At 32.4% G+C, this 12,797-nt stretch overlaps 1 protein-coding gene across 4 annotated transcripts in view; it reads left to right on the top strand.

Annotated features, from left to right (window-relative positions):
• sprt (PDZ domain-containing protein sprite) overlaps positions 1-12,797 on the top strand; it is a 178,643-nt gene extending 165,846 nt beyond the window's left edge. For all 4 annotated transcript variants that reach the window (XM_076409730.1, XM_076409728.1, XM_076409731.1 and 1 more), the window contains exons 8-9: positions 7,474-7,759; positions 11,464-12,797. In XM_076409730.1, the coding sequence (XP_076265845.1) occupies positions 7,474-7,759; positions 11,464-12,687 (1,510 nt within the window). In that variant the 3' untranslated portion in view covers positions 12,688-12,797. The remainder of the gene's footprint in view (positions 1-7,473; positions 7,760-11,463) is intronic.

Below are 12,797 nucleotides of genomic sequence, written 5' to 3'. Positions count from 1 at the left end.
CCTAAGCTATGGAGCTCATTTTCATCTTGATTGATTCATTAATCGTCGCAACTGAGACATGTGGAATTCTGATGACTCATATTTAATTGACAAAAAAAACCACTTTATTGTCTATACGTTACTGGTCGGTGTGTATTTTGAGACCATTTGCCATTACCTCATCGAAATTGAAGGGTGATCAAGCAGAAACTGTTGCTGGAGCTCGATATAGTATCGTAGAATATCTGAATAGTTTCTAACGGAATACCCTATTCTTATTCCAACCGATCCGCCAATTCACTCAGTGATGTTGAGGATGAAAATCTACTACTCGCTCTATGCTCTAAAACTGTCCATAATAGTTTTATTATGTTGAAGTCTGAAGATTGTCTGACGATTGATGCCCTCCAAACAATAACGTTTTTTAATATTTTTTTATGAAAATTTATTCAAAAGTTAATTAGTATTATAGGAACCGTTCGGACCGATGACCTCCTGCCACTTTCCTGGTATCGCGTTATTTGCAGTCAATGCGATCTTAGCACGCGTTTGTGATGCTTCGTCTGGCCACCACGAGATTTTGCCATATTGACATACCTGATTCATCGCTCGTAATCATTACTTTTAAAATTGGGTCAATTACGTATTCAGTATTATGAAAAATGTTCATATTTTGTTTTGTTGTCGATATATAGTTCCGTATCTTTATTGTGAGTTTAACATAATAATTCATAAATTTTTTCAATGATTTACCAGAAAAATTATTTTGACAATGGCATTTGCTGAGACTTTATGGTGTTGAGATTTTGTATCAAAACTGAGGATACCACGCAATTTCCGATAAGTTATATTTCTCCTTTTTGGAATTAATGACGCTAGCTTTATATTTATCGTCCCTTCAATAAAACGGTCAATGCGCGTCGTAGATACACTGCCAAATTCAGTTTGTAATAATGTAAAAACATCAAATTTATAAAACTGGATTTATTTTAGTACTTGTTGACCCTGTTGTCAAATGTCTACAAAATTCTTCAAAACGTTAGAGATAATAATTAGAGGTTACAAACTGGCAAATATTGTGAACCAAAAGTCGAATTTCATGCGGCAACATTGCAACGTGCTGACGTCATACATATTGATGACGTGCATTGGCTGTTTTATTGGATAAAGTTAGTTTTATAGTATATCTTCATCGAATAAATATTATTAAGGACATGCGTCTTTAAAGCCCTCTATAAGGAGAAACCGTAATTACTTTACCCCAAGCTTATATTATGCATGAATATTTTGCATCTATGAGGGCAAAAAAAAAAAATATATATATATATATAGCAATAAACTACTATTCTAATTAAAATTTAATTTTTACATCAATAACAGCCATTAAGTTAACAAATTTATCTAAAAACAAAGTAATTAATGCCAAAAAAATTAATTTATTCATATTATTTGTTCTTTTTAAAGTTTTTGTTCTATTTTATTTATGTCGAATCTATATTCGAAAGGTATACATATTCAATTGAAATTAGAATTTCAAACGTCTTACAAAAGATGGCTTGAGTTAGCGTAGCACTCTGTTATTCTCTCTAACAATTTACTATCCAAAAACTAGCTATTAAGTGACAATTTTACTGCATTATATTTGAGTAACATTTAAATGAGAATAGTGTACGTAATATATAAAGTCCAGTATATGAAACAATAAATATCCAAATTATTAGAAGCTGAATTAACAGTGGATAGAGGTGTAATAGCCTTGGGATTTACATAAAAGGAAGGTATTTGATGATCCTATCAATTAAATCCTATTGACATTGAGAGGAGTTGTTTGATTTGTGATGTGATTGATACTATTTTTAACATTTTGTCCTTCCTTAAATAAGCTATTTTTAGCAAAAAAATAAATCGTAATATAATATGTGATATTATGTATTTGTTGACACAATATATTCTACATAATTTCAACAAATATAAATAAGCTTATAACTTAAAAGAACATTATACAATATGTTGTTTAGCGCTATATATAAAAAGATTTACGTGAATGAAGAATATTATTATTACCTTTTTTATATTTCTATATTGCTAATTTAAATATTAAGCATTCATTTATACTCATTATGTAAAAACAGAATATGAGGTCTTCTAAAAGGTGTCGCAAAATTTACGCAAAATTTCAGTTTGCTGCCATATGTGCGGTTGGCAATAAAAAACGGTTAACCGGTAACAAAATGTCTTCATATTATTTCATAATAATGAAATTTTGGAGGTTACAGTTCGCAAATTTGTTTTTTTTTTAATAAACTATGATTATTAGATCAATTGGTGCTGTTAAATCCATTTTCCATACAAGAACAAGCCGTGCCAATATTAATATAGAAGCAGTGCATGAGGGTGATGGTGAAAGTCCACCAAGATCAATTCAGTGTCGTGGACAATAATTTTTAGAAGTGCCCTATATCGTATAGTCCTAAACACAATTATTCCAAGTCAAGGCAGCTCAATTTTTTTTATCAATCGGACGAAACAAACGATTAAAAAAATTTTGGCGGCCCATAATTACTTTTAAGGCGTTTGCCATGACAAATGTGGAATAATTGCATGTATGTATCTTAAATAATATAATATTCTATCTTAAATAAAAACTAAGGATTTCTGACATTGTTTCTGTTGTAATATTATTTTATGTTGGGCGTCAAATAGTTTGTTACTAGTAATTAAAAGCCACCAATATTTGTTCAGCTAGTGATGTGATTTCGGCGCACTTTTTCGTAATCATATGTTAATCCGAATCTACTTAAGACTTTCAAGGCTAGATCTTTTAAGACAGGAATGACAATTACCAAAAAGTTTCAAAATATTCTGATGAATTTTGTGATAAAAATTGTGTGATATTTTTTTGAGAAAAGGTTGTTTAATGCAAAATGGCAATGGTTGAGCACCCTTCTCCTAAGCTATGGAGCTCATTTACACTCTCATAACTGAGACATGTGGAATTCTGATGACTCATAATTGATTGTCAAAAAAAAAACAAATGTATCGTCGATATGTTACTGGTTGGTATGTATTTTGGTACCATTTGCCGTTACCTCATTGAAAACGATGGGTGATCAAGCAGAAACTACAGAACGACATGACAGGAGCATGTTACTACCTTAACTGGATGATATTGACATTGAGAACATGTTGTTTCAACGGGACGATTGCACATGCCACAGTTCTTTTATTATGATGATGTTATTTGATCCCAAAGTTCATTGTCAAAAAACCCATAACCACTTGTCTTTTGAAGGAGGATATTTAACTAAATGTATACAAAATGGCCATGGAAAAATTCGGCAGAAACGTCTGTATATAACACCAAAAGAGCCGTTAAGTAAGACGGACAGACTGACTATTTCTGTATCAAAGTTATGTACTTTATCGAACATTATTATATTACAAAATTTTGTAATAATAATTAAATGTTATTTAATGCAAATCTTGCGTAAATTTTGAGACACCGTATATTTATTTTAAATGAGACGTATACTATGTTAGCACCTAATCATCAAATTGATGACTATATTAACCATCTGCACTGACCTATAGCGTTAGAAATAAATAAATAATTAAATATTAGCGTTTCGAAATATTACTCGCAATAAAAAATCAATACATTTTACATAATTTATTACTTGTTAACAACATTTATGTATTAATTAAATCGCTATTAGATGCCAATATCGGTGCTGTTTCTTACTAATAATGAAAATAAAATTATTCTCTGGTCTGGGTAAAGTTGAAACAATTTATATGTATAAGCAAGGTCAATGACTAAAAGTCATCGCATATTGTTTGTGCCTCACTTGACAAGTTATAGTTATGGCGTCTACACAATACAGGTGTATGCCGGATATACGGATGAGATAGTATGACCATTAAGGTGTCGTGCTATTATAGTGCCTTACTCATATAATCATTATTAGATTTGACTGAAACCTTGATATTTAAAAACGCCAGAAAGAAATGAGCTTCATTAATTTTTGAATTACTTGACTTCTAGTACTTTTAAAAATTGTTTGATAATTATTGTTACTGTAATATTCTATATTATTTTGATCTATATTATTTAAGATATATTTTGTTTCATTAATTGGATTAAATTGTTATAAACTAGTAATTTTTTTCAGATAGAGCAATATAGATGTTTTTTTAAACATTGGATACTTTAAAAATAACTGCATATTTGATCTTAAAACAGGGACGTATAACGCTCTATATGGTGGAATTCATTTCAGTATATATAAGCTCATATTTGATATAATACATCCAAATAAGTAATTGTTTCAGATTACTCTTAATATTATCAGTAATCATTTATCTGCATTTAAATATCATATCATAACAGCATGCCTATAATTATTCCGGAGGGAGTCGCTATAATACTTATGAATGTAATTCATTTTTTGAACTGCAGTATTCTAACAAAAAAATCAAATTAAAAGTTAATCAAATTATTTTTCTTCTAACACCATCAAGTTACACTTACTTAACATATCTATACAATATAATACGTATAGGTATGGGGAAGTGCGCTATTCGGTATAAAATTTGTGTAGAGGAAAAGTGTTCGTAAAAATCTTTTAGAGAAATCCCACAATAGTGGAACACTGTAAAGAATTTTGAAACATTTTTTTTTACGTGATCTTTGTCCTTTTCAAAAAAAAGTATTATATAGTAGAGAGTACAAACTTACAAAATCAATATAATATTATGATTCGACATTCTAATGGGGATAATTTGAATTGACTTTGGTCTATCCAAATATATTAGAATCATTAGAATTATTAGAAATTATTAGAACCAAAGAGAAGAATTAACTTGTAGTGCATTCTATTATTTATATAGTTAAAAATTATTAGGGATTAAATAATTTAACATTTAATTTACTTTAAGGCTTACTTTTAACATTTTAAAGTCTTCAATTCGCACTCTTCTGCTTCCTCAGCTTAGTTCCATTATGTATTAACACAAAAATAATGAATAATGAATATATGTGAACAACTTTTGGTCTTTATAACGTATTATATGAATTAGGAAAATTTCCAAAATAATTGACTAAATGAAATGATTGAATTTCTTAAATATTTCTTTCTATCAAGAAGTTAGCAAAAACATAAAATGATCATTAATTTTTTTTCCAAAGGAAACATAAATTTTTTTTATAATTTATTTTATTTTCCATTTTTAATTTTTCCATTATAGTCAGTTTTTAATGAGTTCTGTATACAAATAACAGGTCAATTGAACAGTGCCCGGCCTGACACATAGATGGCGCTACTAGAATTAAATCAATATATTTTTTAGTTCGCACTAACCCTTAAAAGATGCGTGTATAAATTTGACAGCTGTCGGATTCGCGTGTTGAAAAAATACAGTTGAAGCAAAAACTTGGCTTGATGCCGAGTTTCCGGACACTGTCCCAGGAAAATCAACCATCATAGATTGGTATGCTAAGTTTAGACGTGGTGAAATGAGCACCGAAGACTGTGAACCCAGTGAACGCCCAAAAGATATTGTTAACGTCGAAAACAGTTAAAAATCCACAAAATGATTTTGAATGTCTGTAAATTGAAATTGAATTAAATACAATACACTGTGAAGATATCAACAGACGTGACGTGCACATCATATCATTTTCGAATTCACGATTCAATCGACAGTCATCCGACTGAACTGCACACCATGAACCCGCTCCAAAGCGTGGGAAACCGCAACAATCGGCTGGCAAGGTTATGGCGTCTGTATTAAGGATGCGCATGGAATAATTTTAATTGACTACTTTGAAAAAGGAAGAACCATCAACCGCGACTTTTACATAGCATTATTGGACCGTTTGAAGGACAAAATCACCGAGACATGACTGCATTTGAAAAAAAAGAAAGTGCTACTTCACCAAGACAAAGCACCGTGTCACAAGTTAGTGAAAACGATGACAAAAATCTATGAATTGGGCTTCGAATTGCTTCCTCATCCACCGTATTCTCTAGATCTCTCCTCCAGCGACTATTTCTTGTTCTTGAAGGGAATTATGTTGAATAAAAAAAATTTGCCAGAAGAATTTGTTTTACTATGGTAGGCCGGAGACTTTTCAATTATAATTAAACAATCTTGTTTTCTCTTCATTTTCAAACATATTCGCTTTTAATCAGTTTTAGATGTTAAGCAATTTCTTACAATGAAATATAGAAGTATAACCATTTATTTACGTTTTATTTAGAATTTTCAGAGTACACTTATTTTTAGTAACAAGGCTCAGTCTTCAAAGCAAAATATAACAACTTAAAAATATTAGCACAAATAGACCTTCAAATAGTCTTCTTGTTCTCTCTTTTTGAGTTACTATTACAACTAATACTTAATTGAATATACTTACTATAATATAATAATATAATATAATAATATACTATAATAATAATACTTAACGAAAAATAATTTCTAATCTCTTGGAGAACATAGGAATGATCCATAGGCTTGGATATATTTTAAAGTATATTTAAGCCAAGAGTTATTGAAAGACTTTTAGTTATGTGTGATATTCTGCTTCAGCAGAAAATTTTTTGCATTATACTGTTACTAATGATGCTATGCTATTTGAATATATTATGGTAAACCAAAGAAAGAAACATCATGCGAACGACCTGGTCATGCATGCATTAACATTTACCACAAAGCCCAGTATCCATGGCTTCAAGGTAGAGCCCTGTATTTAACGGATTCAGCTCGCTGTGGTATACTATGGGCTGCTTAAACTTAATGAAATAATCAATGGTAATCGCTATATACAATTGATGCATTTAAGCCGAATACCGCGCGAAAAACCATAGGAGTACGAGTACATAAATAACAAAGTTGTTCTTCAGCATGACAGTGCTCGATCACATGTTGCAAAACTGGTAAAAACATACTTGGAAACATTAAAAGCAGATGTGTTACCCACCCGCCGTATACTCCAGACCTTGCTCATTCTGATTACTACTTGTTCCGACATATGAGTCGTGACCAGTCTGAGCGGCGCTTCACTTCTTATGAAGACTAATTGGTATACGTAGTGGAATACGTAATTTGCCTGAAAGATAGTAAGAAGTAGCGGCTATCGATAGACAATACTTTGAATAAAATACGCTGCACTGACTTTTTACAATAAAATTGCAAATTAAAAAAATCTTTTAAAGCTAATTTATAGGCCTTATTAATACACTATATCGTTTTTTTTTATCAAGAAAACTGCTGTTTTAAGTTTTTAAAACCACCTGTTGCCCAGTAACCAATCAATAATTCATAGATGCATTTGTTGACATTTACCGTTTTCTTTCCAATCACACTCGTCGATTCTCCTAATGGATGTGTTTCGTAATCGCTTTAGTAGGATTAAACGACAGATGGGCAACACAGATCAACAATTAGATAAGTCTGCGAGGGATTAACAAATATTTTATTTCTGTTTTTTAGGTTAATCGAAGTGAACGGCAAAATCGTCTTGACCAAGACCCGAGACGATCTGGTCAGACTTCTAGCAGCGGACCCGGATCCCGCGCAGTTGGTGATTCTAAGAAAACTGAGTGATACCGGCAACGTCGCTCCGTCGACGGCCGTCGTGCCGACGCAGGAAGTAGCGACGTTGAGGTCCGAACTGGAGAACGTTAAAGAAAGGGCCGACGAGGCCCAGAGGATAAAAGACGGCCTTAAATCCGATAACATTCGGTTAACTCATCGGATATCTTATCTGGAAGAACAGGTTGGTTTCACGTTAAACTATTTTTGTTCACCGGCCTTGCCGAGAAGATTTAATGGAGTTCATTTAACTAAAGTCCGCGGGAAATTGAATATCCCAACATGTTAATGAAAGCGTTAAATTGAAAATAGATAATTTATTCAACTGATGCAAATTATTAATTTTTTCTAATATATTTCCCCTTTTGGTTAATTTATCAATAATTTATGTTAATTGATACCAGCTTTCAGTTTCTATATAATTAGTATTAGTAATTTTTAATAAAAAGTTTATAATATCGATTATTAAAGTTATCTGTGGGAAAATAGTGAAAATGCCAACAATCTTGTAAATCAATTTGATCAGCAACATGGGCTTACAAGTGATTTAAAGCAATCAAGCAACCCATAATATTCTTGTTCTGAGCAAATTTGTTCTGATTTAAGCAAAAAAAAAACATAATTCAGTAATTAATTCAGATTCTCGAGGAGAAAGATGAAAGAAAAATATTATACGATTAAAAAAAGACTAAATAATCTCGCATTAAAATCCCTTTTGGTGGGTACAGACCTGAGCATTGGGGGCAAATTTTCAGAGAATACTGAAAACGCGCTTAACCAGAACGGAATTCGGCGAAATTCTTGTCGAACAGGTTTCGAAATTAGTTCAGCGTCGTAGTGCGCATGCACTTTGCTTAGTTTCAATGTTCGCCGCATGAATTTCAGCGCTTAATGACGAACAAAATGTTTAACAAATTTGACCGAACGTGGGAAAAATTGGCGAGGTTATGAATGACATAGGTTTTGGTTTAGAGAAAATCAACCTGTTTTTATTTGTAATTTAACTATTACTATAAAATCTTTGAACGATAAATATGAGTTTAATATCTATCAATGATTAATAATACATAAGATTATATAAAAATCTCATAAAAAAATATGAATAAATAATTTTTTTATATATCTTAAAGTCTCCTTTTACTAACCATGGGTTTATCTGGACTGGACCTAAAGTTTAACGTGGGCTCCGAACCACGGTCCTCAGCATTAAGCCTACCAACTGGCGAGTGACCAACTTTATAAATCATCCCAGAAAACATCCTGTCTTACCTAGCCACTCTTGCCTAGAACAATCACAAATTTTAATCAATCACAAACATAAATTTACGATCATGCCCCAGCAGGATTCGAACCCGCGGCTATCGCAACAGTAGGAGGACCGTCCTATCGCCTTTACCACTGCGCCACCAAGCCGGCTAAAATATTTTTATTTTGATTACAAGAACCTTGTTATGAAATTTGAAATAACATTTAACTCTAATTTCTATTTTCAAATGGTAATTGCAAAATAACGTGTTATAAAAATATGGGTTGTTTTTCTTATTTCCCATTGATGGGAATTACATTTATTAATACACTTCATAGTACAAAACTTGTCAGTTGGGTGAGAGAAAAGTTTAATAATAATCTCATATAAAATAATTATTAATAACATAAAAAATTAAGTTTGCCAAGGGTTGCATTATACATTATATTCCGATATATTATTATACAGAGCATATATGAAATTTGTGCAAATACTAGAAATACCAATTAAAAAAATGTTGAAAATAATATAATAATGTCATATTCCTACTAATTTTTTTGAATTCATGGAACAATGTAAACATAATAAAAACATAACGAATATATCAACATGTAAAAAGAACCACCCATTAATCGCATTATACTCAACAATCGGTTTTTAGCTTCTTTCCCAAAGACTTTTGACCTAAAATATAAAGTAAAGCTCATTAAATACAGTAATTTTAGAAGACTCACTTGCCTATGTTATTCTTTAGACAATAGATATCATATCACTGCAGTTTCAAGGCGTTATTCCTTCATTTTTTCCAAAATATGTCTCAAATGTAATGTGTCCATCTTGGCTCTGTGGCTCTTCCAACCAAACCATGTTGTACTGGTCAGCTTTTAAATTTTAAATACTACTTAGCCGCTGTGTCTGAAATAATTTAAACAGGTAACAAATTTTTCTATAAATATAATACTATATATAGGTCATAAGTCATATAAACATAAAAGTTTTTAAAATATTATTCGTATATTCTTCTTTATCATAACTTTCTTTATTGTTACCGGCCATTCTTATAATAATTTGATACACTTTAAACAACATTTTATTTTCGCGTGCCATTGTGAAAAATAAGGTTATAAACAAAATAATACACGCCTCTGAACCAAACGGAGAAAACCGCCAAATTATTTTTGGAGACCGAAACTTTCCGAGAGAAACCGAACGCGCCACGAGTTGATTTCGATCACCGCGAATGGAGAGATATTCGCTGAATCCTTGCCGAATATTCGCGCATGATCTCGCGCAGATCCCGAACCGTTCGCTTCGTACATGTCTATATTCATCATTAGGGTCCATGAATGTGTTCCCATATTAGTGGGACATATAACAAGTACACTAGCGCTATAGTCTGCTTTTGAACTAATTCTACCAACACCTGTTAAAAGTCCTTTTGAGTCGTCTTGTCCGATCCAGGCCGTCGAGAAACCTGACAGACTCAAAGATGCAGATCCCTGCTTCTGAAATACGATAGTAAATTATCAGCACTCGTCCATAGTTTATTCTAAAACCGTTGAAATAAGGCCAGATTGCCCTTCTTTAGACCACACCATATCTATAGTCCGTTCAATAAAACAGTGAACTCACATCATCTGAATTGATGACGACAAAATTTTGCAATGTTGCCATATCAACTGAGTTGTAGTTCATTTTGGTTATGATATACAACAAAATTATAATTTAAATAAAATAATTAACCTATTGAAAATAAAAAATTATGTTATTAAATTAAAAAATACTGTTACAAAATATAATTTATTTTAACATTACCGTATATCAAATGCTTATACTATCTCCTAACTACAATTAAATATACAGTTATAATAGTTTGTAGGTTAGGGTTGTGTTTTATTATATTTACATTGAATTTTTTTCCATGCCACCTATGAGCTAGAATTCCAGATGCGCTTTTTATGTAGTGGTATTCTCTGGAAGCCGAATCCACCTAATTAACAAATGTACATTCAAGATAGCATATTTACCACTTATGCTTAGTTCTTGTTTCCTTCGCTAGAGTTTGTCCTTGTAAAGTCATAGCTCGCTGGGAAGAAATTTTCGTCGAATGAAGAGGTGATCGCCGAAACTGAGGCCTACTTTGAAGGAAAGGACGTACTATAAAAATGGTATCGAAAAGTTGGTGGGTCGCTATAATCAGTGTACCACCCTTGAAGGGAATTATGTTGAATAAAAAAAATTTATTTTACCAAAAATATGTGTTTTACTATGGTAGACCGGGGACTTTTCAATTGACTTGTTATATGGATATTTTTGATCGATATTTTTTTGACCGATATATCGATATTTTTGTAAGCCGATCCTTTTCGATATTTTTCAAAAAAAATTATATTACCTAAACATTATAAAAAACATTCAATACATTTTTACACTATTTAAATTGGTACTTAGTTTTACTGGTTTGGTAATTTTTGGTCCTTAATTATAACGGTTTAAAAAAATATCGATTTTTTTTTCTCCAATATATCGATATTTTTTTTTGTTTTTTGTAATTTATTTTGGATTTATTTTTTGTAATCGCAAATGATTTTATGAGCAAATTATACAAAATATACCATCACTAAGTTTAATTTGTTTTGCAGGTGTCAGAACTTCTGAATCGGAAATCCGAATCGGACATACGCATCACTTCACCTACGTCATCCATCTCCAAGTCCAACCAAAACGTAACCAACATCAACATCACCACTCAACACTCGCCAGTATCAACTCACTCGTCCACCCACTCTAGTGATATACAAGTGTTCCAAAAAGGGCCGCAAATGACCACGTTGGTATCTAACGGAGACGTCAAAGATGGACTGATGTTACGATCAAAAAGCAGTTTATCGAATGTATCCAGCACGCATATATCAGCTGTTAGTCCACAACCCGACTATCACTGTCACAAAAACCACCGCCACAAATCGCCGAGGAAAACTTCAACAAGCAGAGAAAGTTTGGACCAGGTTGAAAAGATCTCATACCGAAAGCACCATCACCATCGCGAGAAGGATTATAATTCTGAAACAAATTCGAATGGTGATCGACGATACAGCAGAAGAACGCAAGAAAATAACCGATATTCTGTTGATTTCTCTAGAACAACTTCGGAAAAAGAATACGGCAATGATGTGATGGATCAGAGTTATAAGAAAGCGACGAAGATTGTTCACGAGTTAACCAGAGGATGTAAGGATCTCAGTTTATATGAGAAGCATCGGCAGAAATGTATTACAGCCTCCGAAAAGTATGATGCGGATATTCTGAAACATTACAACGCACGAAAGTCAACTTCAGTGCTGGACTTTCGATCGGAAGTTCATATAGGACCAAAATACTACGATTCTAGGAGCGTAGAGGATCTGGACGCACCTGAGAGTCCATCCAAAGGACTCAACAGGTTATTTAAAAAGATACAAAACACCAGAAGTGTCAAATCGCTGGATTTCGATAGCGACTGCAACTCGACATCTACCAGAAACGGATATAAAAGCACAGATTACGCATCGGAGGCTGATAGTACTCGGAAGCCACCCCATTATCAAAACCTTTACGAAAACTCGAAACCACGACCGACGCCACCGAAGAAGCCTCTTCGGCTCTCCCTGCACAAAACCCACAGTCTCCAATCTGTGGATTCATCCAACACGGTTCCTAATGAACAACAGCTGAAGAACGAATCGAGGAAACGTAATCACAAAGGACAAACACAAGTTTACATTCACGAAAAGAACCTGAATGATAATGGTGATATTAACGGTTTCAAAGAACAAGTGAAGTGGAACAACTACAAGCGTGGGATCGAGAACGGGACTTGGTGTTGAAATATTAGTTTATAGGTTAGATGTTAATATATTTGTAAGAAATGTTTATATATAGTAGCTTAAAAAGCATTTTGTGACTGAAAGAAAATATTACAGTATTTTACCCTATA

The sequence above is a fragment of the Rhynchophorus ferrugineus genome, unplaced genomic scaffold (genome assembly GCF_030347505.1).
Source record: "Rhynchophorus ferrugineus isolate W39M unplaced genomic scaffold, kcgeb_rfMv2 rfM7, whole genome shotgun sequence".
In the NCBI taxonomy this organism is placed as follows: Eukaryota; Metazoa; Arthropoda; class Insecta; order Coleoptera; family Curculionidae; genus Rhynchophorus; species Rhynchophorus ferrugineus.
This window is presented reverse-complemented; position numbering and strand designations above follow the sequence as displayed.